Source organism: Marmota flaviventris, chromosome 19 (assembly GCF_047511675.1).
Source record: "Marmota flaviventris isolate mMarFla1 chromosome 19, mMarFla1.hap1, whole genome shotgun sequence".
Classification (NCBI taxonomy): domain Eukaryota; kingdom Metazoa; phylum Chordata; class Mammalia; order Rodentia; family Sciuridae; genus Marmota; species Marmota flaviventris.
Genome location: NC_092516.1, coordinates 8,726,610 through 8,744,041, shown reverse-complemented (window position 1 = coordinate 8,744,041; position 17,432 = coordinate 8,726,610). Strand labels below are relative to the sequence as shown.

The window sequence follows — 17,432 nt, the reverse complement described above, 5'->3', positions numbered from 1 at the left end:
TCTGCTCTGGCTGACCCTGAGAGGCTCTAACAGCTTCTCCCCCACAGCGCTCCTGTTTGAGCCGAGTCGCCATGCTGCCTATGTCCTCCTGACTGGCCCAGCAAGCCCCAATGTGCCTGGCCTGGTCTCTGTGACCAAGCACAAGGTACGGGACCTTGTCCCAGGCAGCAGGGTGATTCGCCTGGGTGACGGCGGGCCAGACAGTGATCAGGCCATCAGGGACCGCTTCTCTCGGCTACGGTACCGAAGCTAGGTATAAATGGAACCAGCTGCAGCACGTGGAAAGACTCCAACTGCAGAAGCCAGGCACCCTGGGAAGTGGGCCCCTCCCTCAGCCTCCTATAGAATCCCCACTCTTGACCTGGTGACCACTGTCCACTTGGGAGCCACGGCCTTACTGGTCACGACCGAGGATGTACATGGGGTTGCTCAGGCCCCTGACCCAGCACTCCATGTGCACACTGAGCTGCACTGGGTTTCACTATGCCCTGAGGGTCTTAGCAGGCCAGGGTGCCCCTGCAGCCTCCTGGGCTGTGAGCAGAGCTCACCTTGTGGCATGGCATCCTTGCTCTGTGCCCTCTCCTTGCCAGCTTCTCCCAGGCCAGATAAGCCACTGTAGAATGTGCAACTCCCAGGCCTGATCTGCGTGCCCCTCCTCTTCTTGCCTGGGCCCCCCTCTGCACTGACCCCTGGGATCATGAAGATCAGAGGATGGGTGCTGGGGAAGGCCTGAGGCCTTGCAGCCCTCCAGGCCTACCCAGAGCAGAGGAAGCAGCTCCCATGGGGGGAGAGGAATAGGGATCTAGAGTGGGGGTGCCCCCTACAGGTGGGCAGGGGGCCTGCACCACAGCTCACAGGTGTCCTTACTGCATCCACTTGGTGTCAGTCTGTGCCCTCCGCACACAGGAGCTACTGTCTAATAGAGGCCCCATGTCCCTGGGCATGGGAGCACCTCCTGCCCCACTTCCTGGTGCTCATCTGATGTAGGACTCACTCTGTGCCTTGTCGCTCCTGAGGCCCAAGGGCAACTGCTGTGCTCTGCAAGGAGCAGCCCTGCCCAGTCCAGAACCTGAGCTCTGTAGCAAAGAGCCTGATGATGCCAGTCACCACAGAAACTACAGAATAAACGTGCACTGTCTCGAAGAGCCCTGTGGTCTGGTGTGAGCCTGCCATCTGCCTGTCTGCCCAAGGAGCAAAGCAGGAATTTACTGGCCAGGAATTTACAGGCCCAGCAGTCACCATACAGCCTTGGGAGCGAGTCCTGGGGTTTGAGAACTGCTGATCAGCAGGGCACCAAGCCCCATGTAAGCAGGAGCCTTGGGCCAGCATGGGCCTGCAGTGGAGGGCTGGGTGAGCACCTGCTACCACTGGGGCAGGGCAAGGCTGGGAGGGGCTTCAGGGAGATGCCATGCAGCCTGGAAATGAGGAGCCTGCCAGAGCTTGCTGTGGTTTAAATACAGCTCTGGTCTCGTAGCCTCTAAGGTATCCTTGCTCCTCTTTCTCCTTGGGAAGGCCTGGGGTGGGGATGTGGGGTTAAGGTTGAACAACTGGGTGTTGTGCTAGGAAGTAGGTCCACTGTTCCTGAAAAATAAAGGCAACCCAGCCTACAGAACCTGAGCACAGAGGAGCTATAGGGACAGTGGCATATATGAGAACTGCCAGGGGCTTCAGTAGAGCCATCCCTGGGGGAGGTGCTCTGCAGGTCACCTGATGACTGCTGAGGACAGGAGTCTATTCCCAGCTTCCCTCCAACCACAGTCTTCACCTCCTAAACTTGTTACTATGACCATGGCCACTCAAGGGTCCTAGAGGCTCTGCCCATGCTGTGCCCCTGCAACTTCAGGGCCTTAGAGAAGGCTGGGCACAGCTGCCCAGGAGGTGCTGTGTAAATGCCAGGAGCCCCTCCCATGAGCGCTTCCTTGGCAGTTTCCTCTTTTGGCCAGCATCCTTACGCCTGTAAGGCCCCTGCTCACCTTGGGCTGCCAGAGCACAGACTGTACCCTCCACCTCCCCAAGTCTCAGCGCAGCCTGGAGCCTGAGAGTCTGCACATTGAGGGAGGTCACCTTTACACCTGAGCCATGCCCACTGACCTTTGCCTTGTGGCCAGCTCACTCACACATGCCTCACGTGCTCACACCACGTGCATTCACCAGCATATGACCAGTGCAGGGCTGAGGTCCTTTTATTTCTGCACCAGAGTGGATGGGGAAAGGATGTGGGCCAGGCCTATGGGTGGGTGGCACCTCAAAAGCAACTAGCCCATGCCTTTAGCCTAGGTCCGGGAAAGCAGGGTACCCTCACCAGAGAGGGAATAACACCAGTAGCCCAAAGGAAGGTTTAGATGGGAAGAATGGACACTGGCTGTGCCATCCTGGCAAAGACCTGCCCTGAGGGAACTGGGAGGCTCCGGGTCAGAGTGACAGCATGGAGTCATCTGTTGAACCTGGGGCGGGTGCCATGGACAGCACACGAGAGTAGGTGGAAGAGGCTGGAATGGTCTCAGCAGGATTAGGGTCATAGGGCGGGGGAGCTGTGCCTGGGCAGAGTGGAGGGCCCAGAAGCCTGCTCGTCCTCATCTCATGACAGGTGTCCTGTTGTGCCAGCTGTCTTAGTGTTCTCTGGTGGGGAAGGGCACCCAGTGCTGAGCTGAAGGCTGCAGAATGCCAGGGGCTCCACATGGCCTCGGCCTTGGCCTCCCCTTTCTCTGGGAATAAGTCCTTTCCTGGCCAAGTGTGGCCAGTGAGATCCCTCCCCAGGACCAGTCCCTTCTGGGCAGGAGATGTCATGTCAGAGGGAAAGGAGAAGTTGGAGAAAGGCTGGCAAGGCTGGGCCCTCTGGACTCAGGTCGAGTGCCACGGGGTGCAGGAGAGGATGGCCACCATCACAGGTGTTGCTGGCTGGAGGTGAGCCTCCTAGCTCTCCTCGTCACCACCTGCAGCGCTTCCAGCTGCTGAGGGCTCCCCAGAGGTGGGCGGCAGAGCAGGGCTGGGGCTCGAGAGCCGAGGCTTCCGCATGAATGGGAATACCCTGTGGCAAGAAGAGGCCAGACAAGTGGCAGGAAGGCCCTGTCTCCTCCCTGCAGGGCCCTCACCACTCAGTGGGCACAGGGACTTCCTGGGCTCACCGTCTCTTTGTTTCCAGTGGAATCACACCTTCTGCCAGTAGGCCCTGGTACATGTCAGACTTCATGAACCTCGGGTAGGAGTCCTGCCAGAGACAGCATCCTGGGCTGAGCTGGAGCTCAGGGGACAGCACTTGCCTAGCACGTATGAGGCACTGGGTCCAACCCAGCATTGCTGGGATCTTGTCCTGCCTACACAGAGGCCCTGACAGGAAAAGGGCTGGCAGCAGCCACCCTGACTTGCCCAGATCAAGGTGGACAGACCTGAGGAGACCTGGCTCCCATCTAGTGGGACCACAATACAACAAAAGATAGCCAGGAGCTACAGTGCCCACACACATGGAGAGGTAAACCAGGCCAGCCTCAGCATCTCGGCTAGGCCCTGTCTCAAAATAAAAATGGCACCCCAGTGCCACCCAAACCAAAACAACTTCCAAGCCTCACTGACCACCCTTGGCCAATACTGGGGCCCAACTTGTTATTTTTTTTTTAAAGTGATAACTAAGGAAGGGTCAAGCATGACTCTGCTGTGGGGTCTGCACACTGGAGAACCACAGCATAGAGTTGTGACATGGAAGCACCAGCCACAGAGGAGGGGGAGGGGACTGGGGGCACACAGGGTAGAAATCCGCACACACAGTAGAGGGCTGCCCTTGCTCCTGACAAGAGGAGTGGGGGAAACACGCCGGCACTAGAGATAATACTTGGGACAAAATCCAAACAGGCAGCGTAACAAAAGCAACCAACACTGTGATGGGCCCCATGAGATTGGGTGGGGACATGAGCCCAGATGGGGCCCACCTTCTTCATGAGCATGTAGATGTGCAGTTGTGCATCATCCAGGACGTAGCGATGGGGCTGATGCAGCCCCTCCAGTGTTCGCTCCATCGTCCTGCTGTCGATGTTGACCCAGTGGGCAGCGCCTGGGGCCAGGAACTGCCTGGGATGGAGATGGCATCTGGGGGTCCAGGCTGGACATGCCCACACACTGGCCAGCCAGTACCATTCCACCACACTCACTGGTACACAGTGTCCACCAGAGTGGGGATCTGGGCCTGCCCTCCAAAGCGCAGCTCCTCACATGCCTCCCAGAAGCTGAGGTTTTCCGCTATGGGCCAGGAGAGCCAAGTCAGAGATCCTACCCAGGGGTAGCCAAGATGGGGATCCAAGGCCTCTTGGGACAGGAGGATCCCAAGCTGGCCGGCAGCCTGGGAGGAAGGGCCAGCCAGCAGCCTCACTCAAGCAGCCTGCCATGAGCAGGGAGTATGGGGCTTCTCACCACTGAACTCCTTCTGTAGAAAGTCCATGAAGTGGGCCCGCCCCATGGGGTCATCCAGGAGCTCCCGGAAGCTAAAGCCCCACCGCTCTACACGGAGCTTTGTGGGCACAGCTACCCTGGGAGGAGAGGGGTAGGGCTGTGGGGAAGTGGGAGACTGACTGCTACCAGCCCCCCAAGCTGGAGGCACACCCATGGTCCCACGGCCCTGTGCTCACATGGGTGCATTCATGGCCCAGTAGGCATCGTCATCTGTGACCCAGGGGTTGCTGGGCAGACATCCTGCCAGGATAGGGTCATGTGGGCCTCGCTGGTGGCTGAATGTCAGGAACCTGGAAGAAGTCCAGGCAGTGCAGAGGGGCCTCAGGGGCAAGCAAGTCCAGAAAGGGGCTGGGCTGGGGGTTTCCTGCCCGCCTGGACTCACGCCTCAAGGCAGATTGAGGACTTCACCCGGGTCCGGCCCAGCGCTTTCCTCGACCACTCTATCTAGGGTGCCAGAACTCTTGAGTCAGGATCAGGGCTGGAGCACAGACCGCCCAAACCCCCCTCCCCCAGAACCTACCTCTCGCTTGTAGAAATCCAAGCTCTGTGACTGGAAGGAACAGGTGGCTGCATGACCAGCAGGTCTCCCCTCGGAACTGGACACCCACCTGCCCAACGCCCCTAGAGCAGAGCTCCTGCCTCACAAGATGTGGCAGAGGAAGGTTCAGCACCGCATCCCTGACTCTTTCAGAGAAAAGCCCCTTCTCCTATCCCTAAACCTGGAAGACCTCTGAGAGTCTTTAGTCTGGAGATTTCTAGAATGTTCCATAGAACCTTCAGGTGTTCCGAGTGGCCTTGATGTCCCCAGTTATGTTTAACTTGTCATATTTTCAGAGGTATTTAAAGTATTCTTTTAAACAACACATACATACGTGAGAAGTTCTTGTACTGACATCACATTGGGGAACTCAGCTCTATCTCAGAAACCTGCGGCCTCACACCACCCCAGGTCCAGCAGGATGGCTGACCCAGGCTCCCTATGCTCCACAACCAGCACAAGGTATGGCGCTGGAGATGTATTCTTCAGACTCTAGCTTTCCCCAGCTCTTTGCCTTTACTCGGGAAGAGTTAGGGTCCTGAGATAAGCAGTTTCCATCAGGAAGAGGACACAAATCTTTCTGGACTCTGGTTTTGGTAAGAGTAGTTGCCTGTCCAGGGTCTGATTTCTGTAGTTTGCAGGTCACAGAGGCCCTGAAGGGAAGTGGAATGGTCCAGGTGCCGGCCATAGCCCTGCTTGCCACCCTCCCACTTCCCTGGCACAGTCCTGGTCTGGGGGAGAGCCCTCCCCTCCCCTCCCCCAGGGCCACTTCACTTACTTGCACCCAGGCAGCAGGTGGGAGGAGAGAGCACAAGAGTTAGGAGGGGGCTTATACCAGGAGTAGAGTAGGGCCCTTGGAGTGGCACATCAGGGGAATTTGGGTGAACTAAAGGACAGAAGGGGGATGGGAGGATGGAGCACAGCCCAAGCTGTCCCATGGTGGGTGGTGGGATGAGCCATGGGCAGGTAGGCCTGGGCAGGTGTGTGTGCCAGGGCAGGTGTATGTGCAGACGCTTACCATCTGCACCTGATTGGCATTGTTGGAGCCCCTCTCTGGGCCCTGCTCCAGCACATTGGGGACCCCAGGCTGCAAGAAGGAAGGTAAAATCAAAGTGTGGAATATGATATGTCAAGAAATTTGTAATGTTTTGAACAACCCACAATAAAAAATTAAAAATAAAAAAATAAAAATAAAAAAAAAAGAAGGAAGGTAAGCTGGGGTGTTAGGTCTCTACCCCTAGGGACCCCAATTCTGAAGCTCTTCATCATTTAATGTGGAAACTGATGAGCAAGCAACCAAGCCTGGCCTGATCCTGAGCTCCATCCTCTTTACTCACTCCCACCCCTAAGAATGGTTCCCCAGATAGAGTGGGCCTTGAATCACCTGCTGGACCTGAGTCTGGGGAAGGCTGGATCCCAGGTAGCACCCCAAAGCTCAGTTCTGTTGTAGCTCCTCCTGGCCCCCACAAAGGCCTCAGTCCCCCAAGGCTCCCCTATAGCCCTCCCTTAGACCAGGAGAGGATCTGACTGGTCCTGTGGTCTGGGGGTGCATGCAGCCACAGTCTTGAGTGTGTCACCTCTGGGTTCTCAATCACAGAATGACAGCTTCCTGTCACCCACCAGAACCAGGAAGGGCATGTCATTCCTACAGGCTCAAGTCAGAGTTTCAGGAAAGGTTCCAAGGATGCAGGTAGACCCCATGTCTGCCCAACAAACCCACCCCCTCATGTCACAGGGACTCACCGGGGGTCTGTTCACCAGCCAGTATGTCTGCTCCTGGCATGCAATGACCAGCCTGTCCCCTTTCCTGCGCTGCTTAGCAGCCCTGGAGGAAGGGGGAGGTTAAGCAGAGTCCCCCCATTCCCACTCTGCTCAGGACCTGGAGCCTGGGATGTTTTCTGGTTCTAGGACTGCCAGGCTTGGTGTCACTGGGTGTGGGCATAGACAGGGACAGGGCTCACCGTAGCTGTTCCCGAGCCTGCATCACTACCAGGTCCCAGGTGTGGTTGATCTTCTTATGCAACTGGTCATAGTGCTCCTGGGGACATGAGGTCTCCAGTGGGTGACCCCTTGCATACCCAGTTCTGGGACATGGACTCCACCTCTTCAGTGAGAGCGAGGGAGCAAGTGATGCGTGCGCGCGCGTGTGTGTGTGTGTGTGTGTGTGTGTGAGATCTTTCCACCTGGAATGGAGGCCAGCCCACCCCTGAGGCCCTGTGCAGGGGCTGTCTCTCTGGCTCTGGGAGCATTTAGCTGCCCCTTCAGGGTAGGTGGGGTGGGGGCCTGCCCAGCAAGAGCAAAGTGGGTATGGACTGTCTCAAAGACTGAGCTGCACACTCTGGGGCAGACTGTGAGGCTTGGGTTCTTCCTGCTAGACTCAGCCTGCTGGGCCTCACCTTCTCATGGGTGACCAGGGCTCCCTGCCTTTGTATGTTCTTCTTGGTCAAGTAGATGGCTGGAAAGACAGGGAACAGGCTGCAGAGGGACAAGCTCTGCCCAATCCTGGGAGCTGGCCCGGTGCTAGCCCCAGGTCCTCCACACTCACCATAGTCCAACTCGGCAGCTGGCCACAGAGTGCTGGTCCAGAAGTAGGGTGTCTAGCCATGTTGTGGGGTAAGGATGTAAGGCACCTCCTGAGCCCTTCCACCCATATACTGCTCACCCTCACAGCTCCCATCCGCTGGCCATCTGCCCACCTCCAAGAGCTTAGTGGACCACTCTCCATTCTTACCACTTGGACTGAGTCCGACTCAAGCTTTAGGGTTTTGCACACAGATTGCTCTCCCCTAGGATAGGGTAGGGGTGGGGGCCTGCCCAAGCCCTGGATGTGGTCACATCAGAGCTTAGGGTTGCCTGGTTCTTGGATGTGATTGGGAAGGGCAGGAAGGGGGGCTCCATCATGTTTGAATAACACGTTGAGGTGCAGGTATCCTGTCCTCACCCCAATACAGCCTCCTTCTTCAGGGGTGGAGGCTTAAGGACATCCCCTGCAGGCAGCTGGCAGAGTTCTCCGCAGGTAATGCCTTTTAATGGGGGTCCTGGAGTGGCCCCAGGAAACTGAAACCCCACCCTTAACTTGGTTCTTATCACAGGGACACTTCCAATCCTAGCCTCCTGGGGAGGGGGCGGTGAATCGCCAGCGGTGACTTCACCACACCCCCCACCAGCGCTAGCAGGCCCGCCCTCCCAAGTCCCCTCCGGAGTCCCCTTTGACAGGCGGCGGGGCAGGCGGGGTCGCTCGGGCGCAAGGCCTGACCTGGAACCTGTAGGGCGTCTCGTCCGGCCGGAGCGCCAGGCTGCGGGGCTCGCGCAGCGGGTATATGTAGCCGTGCTGCGCCAGCAGGCTGCCCAGGTGTAGCGCCTCTGCGGGGGCGTGAGTGAGTGCTCCTCCTGGCCCGCCCTCCCCAGCCCCTGGGCTGGCCGACTCTCACCCTCCTCCGAGATGCACAACTTCCGGACCAGCCACTCCACGATGTCGCCGCCTGTACGGGAGAGGCTGGGTGGGCGCAGGCCTGGCTCCCTGCTCCCCCCCCGCCAAGGGCCCTCACCGCGCCTCACCCGTCACCGCGTGCGGGATGACAGTGATGAGCAGACGCTGGCTCCGCGTCCGCACTCCCTGGTCAGGGTCCTGCATCCTCACGACCATCCGCTCCATCTGGGCGAGGGGACCGTGAGGGGAGTCTCGGCGGCGCCCCCGGACCGGGCTCCTGGAGCGGGCTAGGCCAGCCCCTGCGCGTCCCCCCCCCCCCCCCGGGACCCTAGGGGCTGGAAGGCCCACCTTGCGGAGGTGCGGCCTCTGCGCGCGGGGGCGCCAGCCACGGGGCGCTGGGCTAGCGGCCATGCCTAAGCGGTGGACGTCCGAGCGGCCCCGCCCCTCCCGCCTGGGTTAACCCTTGGGGCCTCGGGCAGAGGCTGGCCACCCAGCCTGTGTCGGAGAGCCTGCAGCGCAGGGCGGTGACAGGGGCGACTGGGACCCAGGGATGCCCTCCCAGGTCTGGCCTGGCCTGAGCCTGGGGAGGTGGGGCGAGGCGCACCTTCGACAGGACGAGGGGGCCCTGAGGGGGTGGACTCGGACCTGGAGCGGAACCAGCAAATAGAGGCTCACCAGGGGAGGGGCCTGAGGGGAACAAGGGTTCTGGGCCTGCCATAGTCTCAGGCTGCCAGTGTGTGTCCCCTAGGGCGGACGGGACCGGCAGCAGTCACTGATGTGGGGTCAGAAGGGTCTCTGACAGCCTGAGGAGTGTTTCCCTGCAAACCATGGCACCCACCGCACATGCCCTGTGTGGGTACCACAGGTTGGTGTGACCCTGATCATGATCATGAGCTGGTCCGCGTGGTTCCCAGCACTATGGGAGCTGTGTTGGCTTTTCCCTGTGTCAGAGTTGTCCTGTGGTTGAGGTTGCTGGGAGTGTGTGACACCGTGGGTTCCTGAACAGGGGTTCTCAGAGACTGGGGAGAAGAGTGGGGAATGGCCACATCCCCTTAACTACACAGGGGATTGGGTGGGACAGCAGGTGAACAGGCAGAGATCCTAGCCAGGGTGCCCTGGAACTATAGAAAGGGGTTTACTGGAGAAGGGAGGTCTCAACACCCCCTACCCATATTCACCCAGATTCCCAGGATCCAGGCACTTTCTGTCCCTTCTCCAGCAGCTTGGCCATCCCCTCCTGAGATATGCCCAGGCCCTCCAGGCCCCATTAGGAAGCCCTTTATAAGAAGTAGAAATGCTATATGTTATATTTATCCTCCCTGTGCCAGAGGTCAGATGGAGGGAGGTGGGTAGGGTGGCCTTGGGCCAGGAGCATCCAAACATGGCCACCTGAATCCATTACCAGTGCTGGCAGTGCAGGTCCAGAATGACATGGGGCAGTGGAGCTGGGGGCTGGAGGGGGCACCTGTCATAGGCAGGAACTCTTCCTCTTAGATCCCAGGTCACCCATTCCCCACTCCCATACACACTGTATGTGGGCGGGGAAGGGTGGGGTGTGTGTCAGGCTGGCTTTGAGACTGAGTGAACATCTGGATGCTATAGGCCATCAGCAGCTGGAGCTGCCCCCTGGAGACAAGTGACCTAATACTTCCAGTCCTGCAGAAAAGGGCAGCAGGGGGTGGGTCTCCAGTGCGCCCAGGGCCCCTTTGCAGGATTCTGTTTTGGAAAGACTGGCCAGGTGAAGACCCAGCCAGAGTGCACAGAGGGCTGGCCTCTTGCTCAGACAGTGGGGCTCTGGTCTGATTCCTGGGTGTCCCCAGAAATGGGGATGGGGTAGAGGTGTCTAAGAAAGGGGACTCAATCTGGTGTTGGGCAACCCCCTTTATTCAGACCCAGCCTTTGGTCTGTCTCCTGCTGAGGGTCTGCTCACCCCTCACCTGCCCTGGCTGACCCCCAACACCCATCCCCAGCTCTCAGGTGTCAAGAAACCCTGGCTTCCCCCTCATCTCGCCTGCCTTCTATTTTCTTCATGGTTCTTTCCCAGAGGGCAGTACCTCCCGAATTATCTGGGTCCCCAGGCCCCTACAGATAAAAACCAGCCCTGCGGGCACATCCTTTAGTGTCTTTGGCCTAGACTGAGCTTCAGGGTGCTCAGACCAGCCTGCCAGCCTGCCGAGGTCCCCTTAGGCTGCGTGCCAGCCCCCGCCCCAAGTTAGGTGGCCCCGGGAGTCCCCGCTGCCCAGACGGTGCGCGGGGGCGGAGGGGAGGGGCGGCGGAGGGCTGCTGGGCCCAGGTGTGGCCTGGCCGCCTGCAGCTAATGAGAGTCGGGGGACTGGCGGGGGGGAGGGGGAACGCACCTGCTGCACTTCTCCAGCCCCGCCCGAGGGCTCGGGGGAGACCCCGGCTCCTGCGGGCGCCGCGGGGCGGGGCGGGCCGCGGCGGCGGCGGCGGGGACGGCCGGGTGCCGGCGCCGTGCGGGCGACACGCGCGTCTCTGCGGGCTGCGCGGGGTCCGCGGAGCGGCTGGGGGCGCGCGGCGCGGGCGCGGCGCTGGGCGCGGGGGGCGCTCCCGGCCGGGATGAGCTCACCGCAGTCGCGCCGGGGCTGAGCCGAGCCGGGCGGCGGCTCCGCGTCGGGCCGCGCGCCACCATGCTGGGCCTGGACGCGTGCGAGCTGGGGGCGCAGCTGCTGGAGCTGCTCCGGCTGGCGCTTTGCGCCCGAGGTGAGCGGCTGGCCGGCAGGGTGGCGGCCACGTGGGCGGTGGGCCTTCCTGGCGGCAACTTTGGGGGCGCGTGGGGACCTCCTGGCGTTGCCCCGGCCTGACTCCAGCGGGGGTGGGGGCTTGATTCCCAGCGACCAGCAAGGGGAAGGAAGCCCAGGGTCGCGCGCGTGTGAAGTCAGGGAGGCACGGGTCTCTCCCCTAGGTGGGGCTCGGGCTCCAGAGAACCCTAGTCTGGAGGCTCCATGGGTGGGGGCTAGAGCATTATGGGAAGGGCCCAGAGGTAGGGACCCCCTGGAGGGCCCCGGGGCCACCACTCTAGCAGTAGTCCCAGCCCCGTGGTTCCCCACTTGGGGTCATCATTCCTCCACGTTTGGCCTCCGAGTCAGGGAGGGCCCCTGGATGGACATCTGGCCAGAAGCAAGTTGGCGCCCCAAGGATGCCCCTTGGCCAGGTGCCTTGGGAGCCTCCTCCAGCCACCAGGGCTCTTGTGGGAGAGGCAGGTGGGATGCTGCCTGTGCCCTGGGAGCCCTCACTGCTCTCCCTGGTTCACCCTCCCTCTGAGCTCCACCACCTGCCTCCTTCCTAGTCCTTTGGGCAGTGGGAGGCACAGCTGGCCAGGTGGGGGTGCTCCAGCAGGGTGCTCCAGTGCCAGGGTCAGCTGGGGGCAGCACCTCATATGCCTTCTCCAACTCCCAGTTCTCCTGGCTGACAAGGAGGGGGGGCCAACACCACTGGAGGAGGCACTGGACGATGCTGTGCCAGAGTACCAGGCACCTGGGAAGAAGAGCGCCCTGGAGATCTGGCAGCTGGACCCTGAGGACGAGAGCCTCACCCAGTACAAGAGAGCACTGCTGGGAACTCTGCCACCTGTAGTGGGTATGGGCTTGGAACCTGGGCCTAGAGGGCTGTGCCTGGGTGGGGAGCAGCAGGGCATGCTATGGACATTGCTCCTCCTCAGATCCCAGCCTGCCTAACGTGCAGGTGACCAGGCTGACGCTGATTTCGGAGCAAGCTCCAGGGCCCATCACCATGGACCTCACAGGTAATGCCTCTGCAGACCACCACCATTTGTCTCTGGAGCAGAGACCTCTTAGGACCCTTGTGCCCCATCCCAAGTCCCTGGGCCCATCCTGAAACCCTGAGGGCACCACACCCCACGTGGGGCTCCTGAGGCAGGATGAGCCTGCCCTGGAGTTAGAGCTTACCTGCCATTTCCCTCCCAGGGGACCTGGCTGCGCTGAAAAGCCAGGCGTTCATCCTGAAGGAGGGTGTTGATTACCAGGTGAAGGTTACCTTCAAGGTGAGGGCAGCTGCGGTGGGGGGCACCGGCCGGCCAGTGCCCTGGCCCCAGAGGAACCTTTAACGCCGTCTGTCCCACAGGTCAACAAGGACATCGTCAGTGGCCTCAAATGTGTGCACCACACCTTCCGCAGGGGCCTGCGCGGTGAGGCCAGTGTGGAGGGCCGGGTGGGGGTGAGGTGGGGTAGGTGGAGGGCAGCCCTGACACCCTGTCCCTCTCTCAGTGGACAGGGCTGTCTACATGGTAGGCAGTTATGGCCCCAGGGCTCAGGAGTACGAGTTCGTGACTCCAGTGGAGGAGGCTCCGAGGGGCGCACTGGTGCGGGGACCCTACGTTGTCAGGTCCCTTTTCACAGACGACGACAAGACAGCCCACCTGTCCTGGGAGTGGGGCCTCCGTGTCTGCCAGGACTGGAAGGGCTGAATCCTGGCTCTGGCCCTTGTTCCCACCTCTGTCCACTGCTGCAAGGGACCCCAAGCTTTCCCTGGCCCCTGGTCAGTGACCAGACCCTGCCCTCTCTCCGTCCTGCATCCCGCCTGGCGCTGTGCCCCATTAAATGTCGTCTCGCTGCCCGCCGTGTGGCCTCTTTATGCCTCCCCCTCCCTCAAGGGGGTGCTCTCAAGCTTTATCGTCCCTGAGAAAGGGCCCAGGTGCTACGTGTCGATTGCTGCTTGGTCCCCAGTCCCCTTATCTACCCCAACCTCCGGGGCCCGGCACTGCCATGGACGGCCAGCTTCTGCCTGTGCTGCTGCTGTTCCTGCTGGGGGCCTCAGGCCTACAGGGACAGGGACAGGGACCTGAGAGACCCTCAGAGGATCTCCTGGAGGATACCCCTGGGGAGGAGGTCCCCAAGGAGGATGGGGTCTTGGTGTTGAACCACCGCACCCTGGGTCTGGCCCTGCAGGAGTACCCAGCCCTGCTGGTGGAGTTCTGTGAGTGTTTGGGCCAGTGTGTGGGGGGCCACAGGGACTACCCAGGGTCTCCAGCCCCAGCCCTGTGGACTGGGGGATCTTCCCAGAGGCACTGTGCCCAGCACTCCAGGCTTCCTAGGAGCACCCTAGGGCAGGGAGCTCTGGGATGTAGTGTGGAGGGGTGGTGGTTATGCGGGGAGGCCCAGGGGACATGAGAACACCCTGTTTGGCCATCTGTGCCCTCAGGCTGACGTCCTGCCCCATGGCCACTTCTCCAAGCTGCTGGTGGAGGGTCTTTCTGCAGGCTCTCTACAGAAGCATGGGGATCTGGGTCTGTGGACACCCTAGTAAATAAATGTCAAATCCGTCCTCGCGGCAGCCTCAGGAGGCAGCCATGTGTGTCCCAGGAACCCCAGCCACACTTTGTTGTCCCTTGTGCCTCAAACTTGGGGGCCTGGAGAATCTGACTCCTGATCTCAGCCCGGCCATGGCCCAGGCTTGGGTGGGGCCTAAGGAGAGTGTGCACAGCACACCCCTGCTCCCTCGGGATCTGCGGGGAGGGGCTGTGGCTGTGCAGGCCTGGCACTCATGGCCTCATCCCCCAGTCGCCCCGTGGTGTGGGCACTGCAAGGCGCTGGCCCCTGAGTACAGCAAGGCGGCTGCCTTGCTAGCAGCTGAGTCGGTCACAGCCACGCTAGCCAAGGTGGATGGGCCTGCGGAGCGGGAACTGACGGAGGAGTTTGGTGTGACAGGGTACCCCACGCTCAAGTTCTTCCGTGATGGGAATCGGACGCACCCCGAGGAGTACACAGGTGTGGGGTAGACACAGCCTGGGGTGGGGTGGGCTGGGGCCTGCCTAGACTGAGGGCACACTCCACAGGCCCCAGGGAGGCCAAGGGCATCGTTGAGTGGCTAAAGCGGCGGGTGGGGTCCAGTGCCACCCGGCTGGAGGATGAAGAGGGTGCACAGGCACTGATGGATGCCGGGGACGTGGTTGTCATCGGCTTCTTCCAGGTAGGCTGGGCTGGGGGCCAGGCCACGGGGGCAGCAGTAGTGGTACCTGCCAGCCTCACAAGAGCTGGGCCTGTAGGACTTGGAGGATGAGGATGTGGCCACCTTCCTGGCCCTGGCCCGCGATGCCCTGGACATGACATTTGGCTTCACTGACCAGCCAAAGCTGTTTCAGAAGTTTGGCCTCACCAAGGACACTGTGGTCCTCTTCAAGAAGGTGAGTTGCGCTGAGGCAGGGGTCAGGGCTAGGGCTATGGCCCTAGCTGACCCTCCTGGTGTCTAGTTCGATGAAGGACGGGCCGACTTCCCAGTGGATGAGGAGCTGGGTCTGGACCTGGGGGACCTGTCCCGCTTCCTCATCACACACAGCATGCTCCTGGTGACGGAGTTCAGCCACCAGGTGAGCTCAGCTGCCTGGGGGTGCAGAGCTGGCTGGATGGGCCCTGGGAGTCACAGGAAACCATTCCACAGACCTCCCGGAGGATCTTCGGCGCCAGGATCCTCAACCATCTGCTGCTGTTTGTCAACCAGACACTGGCTTCACATAGGGAGCTCCTGGAGGGCTTCCGGGAGGCGGCTCCCCCGCTCAGGGGGCAGGTACTGGGGGAGCAGGAGGAAGGGGTGACATGGTGGCAAGATGCCCAGCATGGACTCTCTGCTGGCAGGTGCTGTTTGTGGTGGTGGACGTGGATAACAGCAATGACCACGTACTGCAGTACTTTGGTCTCAAGGCTGAGGAGGCCCCCACCCTGCGCTTGGTTAACATTGAGACCACTAAGAAGTATGCACCCCCTGGCGGGGGGCCTATCACCTCAGCCTCCGTGGCAGACTTCTGCCAGATGGTCTTCAGTGGGAAACTCAAGGTGAGCTGGCTAGCGCCACAGGGTGGGGCAGGGAGGGCACAACCACTCCTGGGGTCCTTCCCCACACAACACCAGAGCTCCTGGCGTGGCCCACAGCCCTACCTGCTAAGCCAAGAGGTCCCCCCTGACTGGGACCAGCGGCCTGTCAAGACCCTTGTGGGCAAGAATTTTGAGCAGGTGGCTTTCGACGAAACCAAGAATGTCTTTGTCAAGTTCTGTGAGTACTGAGGCTGGTGGGTGGGTGGGTGGGTATGCGGGGACCCAGCTAACCAAGTATGACACCTCACAGATGCCCCATGGTGCAGCCACTGTAAGGAGATGGCCCCGGCCTGGGAGGCACTAGCTGAGAAGTACAGGGACCACGAAGACATCATCATTGCTGAGCTGGACGCTACGGCTAACGAGCTGGAGGCCTTCACTGTGTCTGGCTTCCCCAGGCTCCTGTACTTCCCTGCAGGGCGGGATCGGAAGGTGAGGAGCTAGGGCTGGGGCTGGGGCAGCCAGGCCTGGCTCCAGGCTGACGCTGGTGGGCTGTAGCAGGAAGTGCCTTTAGCTTCCCACTCCTCCCCAGATGATGGAATACAAGGGCAACAGGGACCTGGAGAGCTTTTCCAAGTTCCTGGACAGTGGGGGTGAGCTGCCAGCAGAGGCACCCACAGCCCCCTTCCAGGTATGCACCCCATCCAGGGTTCTAAGCCCTGGGCAGGTCACCTCCAGGCGGGGCTGGCAGGACTTGGGGTGGGCCGAGGGCAGAGCTGAGCTGGGCCTCTGTGACCCTTTCTAGGAGCCACTAGCCAATTCCAGTGTGGGGCCCCGGGAGGAGCTGTAGCCACCACATCACTGCCAACTGCAAGTGGCAGGTGATCCTGGCTGGAGAAGCTGTGCTCCGTGAATAAAGAGCTTTGCTCCTGGACTGAGTGTGTGGTTCCTGGCAAGGCTGGCAGCACGGCTGTGGCCAGCCTCAGCCTCCTGGGCCCGCTGCACCGTGTGAGGCCTTTCTGCAGCCATTGCCTGCAGTGCCCCCCTCCACCATGACCTTCACTGATGGGTCTGAGGATGGCAGGGCTCAGCTGGGCCCATCAGCTGTAGTCAGTCACTCCACAGACAAGGCAGCTCCAAAAACTTTTATTTCATTACTATCCAAGTACCTTGAAAAGATCATTGTACAAGTCATTGCATGGAAAACGGCTGGGTCAGCCCCCTGCTGGCCCTGGCCTGAGAAATGTACATATTTACATGGGCCCTTAGAAAGGAGGGTCCCCACCCGCTGAGCTGGCAGCCAGAGACAGGCCCCAAGGTGCTCATTGCGGGATTCACACAGTGACAGGCGAGAGAGGGCATGTTGAAGGCACTCAGTGACAAGTACAATCTGCAGGGGCCCCTGCACCCAGCCTGGGCCTGACCGGGTGCTGGGGCAAGTCCAGGGGGAGCAGTGACACTGGCGTTTGGGACCAGTGAGGCCTGCGGGTTTGCGAGGTGGGCAGCAGGGGCTGCTGGGGTCTCCTGCAGCTCCAGGCAGGTAGCCTGGCTCGGGGACTCTGCTATTGCTGTGGTGGGCCTCCCTCTCCTGGGCAGGACAGACCAGCCTTGGGACTGCTCTGAGGTACCAAGGGCACTGCTGGGCACTCCCTGCGACCCCAGGCTCCGAAGCTGTGCTGTGCTGGCCTCATGTCAGTCCACCTTCTCCACCTTGCCGATGATCTTCTCCTCAAAGATGGGCAGGACAGCCGCGTCCTCTCGAACCTCCTCAAACACCACCCCGCAGTCGAACTCGTCGCTCACCTTTTTGAAGTAGTACCTGGGGATGGGGCCGCAGCCAGTGAGAGGGGTTTCTCCTAGAGCCCACAAGTTGCGTCCACCTGTGGCCATATGGTGCAGTGACCACTGTGGTGCTGCCAGCTCCCTGCCTGCTGGGAAGTGTCCATAGCCCTTGGGAGCCGTGGCCTGGCCCAGGTGCTGTGATAAGGAGCAGGTGGGCGTGGAGAGCTGGGCTCCTCCCGTAGCCACTCGGTGACAGAGACTGACCTGGCAGCCTCCACCAGACTCTGAGGTTGGCTTTCAGGGCCCTCTCCACCCTCTGCCCTTCTCAGGAATCCAGAGGCCTCAGCAGGGAGGAGCTGAATTGTGAGGCTGGAGCCCAGGTCAGCCCAGCACATACACCGACCTGTTTGGGCCTGTTCCCCCACCTTTAGACACAGGCCTGATGCTACCCACTCCC

At 60.8% G+C, this 17,432-nt stretch overlaps 5 protein-coding genes across 9 annotated transcripts in view; 3 read left to right on the top strand and 2 right to left on the bottom strand.

Annotated features, from left to right (window-relative positions):
• Fam234a (family with sequence similarity 234 member A) overlaps window positions 1-1,145 on the top strand; it is a 40,287-nt gene extending 39,142 nt beyond the window's left edge. For both annotated transcript variants that reach the window (XM_071605531.1, XM_027940530.2), the window contains one exon: window positions 48-1,145. In XM_071605531.1, coding sequence (XP_071461632.1) covers window positions 48-253 — 206 coding nt within the window. In that variant the 3' untranslated portion in view covers window positions 254-1,145. The remainder of the gene's footprint in view (window positions 1-47) is intronic.
• A 1,768-nt stretch (window positions 1,146-2,913) lies between these two features.
• Window positions 2,914-8,819, bottom strand: Rgs11 (regulator of G protein signaling 11). Its single transcript, XM_027940663.2, has 17 exons — window positions 8,757-8,819; window positions 8,537-8,633; window positions 8,410-8,460; window positions 8,235-8,341; window positions 7,524-7,575; window positions 7,375-7,433; window positions 6,940-7,016; window positions 6,722-6,803; window positions 5,997-6,065; window positions 4,961-4,990; window positions 4,823-4,884; window positions 4,617-4,730; window positions 4,402-4,517; window positions 4,143-4,230; window positions 3,924-4,062; window positions 3,126-3,208; window positions 2,914-3,028 (listed from the first exon to the last, which is right to left on the bottom strand). Exons 1-17 carry the CDS (start codon window positions 8,817-8,819, stop codon window positions 2,914-2,916), a joined length of 1,404 nt encoding a protein of 467 aa, XP_027796464.1.
• A 2,225-nt stretch (window positions 8,820-11,044) lies between these two features.
• Arhgdig (Rho GDP dissociation inhibitor gamma) lies at window positions 11,045-13,001 on the top strand. 2 transcript variants are annotated; one of them, XM_071605532.1, is made up of 6 exons: window positions 11,045-11,129; window positions 11,826-12,005; window positions 12,088-12,171; window positions 12,353-12,411; window positions 12,510-12,573; window positions 12,653-13,001. In XM_071605532.1, the coding sequence occupies exons 1-6, from the start codon at window positions 11,057-11,059 to the stop codon at window positions 12,850-12,852; spliced, it is 660 nt and encodes a 219-aa protein (XP_071461633.1). In that variant the 5' UTR covers window positions 11,045-11,056; the 3' UTR covers window positions 12,853-13,001. The 2 variants fall into 2 exon arrangements, with proteins under 2 accessions (XP_071461633.1, XP_027796335.2); XM_027940534.2 differs by having other exon boundaries at window positions 12,353-12,429.
• On the top strand, window positions 12,986-16,125 carry Pdia2 (protein disulfide isomerase family A member 2). Its single transcript, XM_027940532.2, has 11 exons — window positions 12,986-13,361; window positions 13,946-14,152; window positions 14,221-14,354; window positions 14,431-14,568; window positions 14,635-14,751; window positions 14,823-14,948; window positions 15,017-15,214; window positions 15,311-15,431; window positions 15,504-15,685; window positions 15,786-15,884; window positions 15,999-16,125. The coding sequence occupies exons 1-11, from the start codon at window positions 12,986-12,988 to the stop codon at window positions 16,041-16,043; spliced, it is 1,743 nt and encodes a 580-aa protein (XP_027796333.2). The 3' UTR covers window positions 16,044-16,125.
• A 198-nt stretch (window positions 16,126-16,323) lies between these two features.
• Axin1 (axin 1) overlaps window positions 16,324-17,432 on the bottom strand; it is a 37,971-nt gene continuing 36,862 nt past the window's right edge. For all 3 annotated transcript variants that reach the window (XM_027940375.2, XM_027940376.2, XM_071605620.1), the window contains one exon: window positions 16,324-17,012. In XM_027940375.2, the coding sequence (XP_027796176.1) occupies window positions 16,886-17,012 (127 nt within the window). In that variant the 3' untranslated portion in view covers window positions 16,324-16,885. The remainder of the gene's footprint in view (window positions 17,013-17,432) is intronic.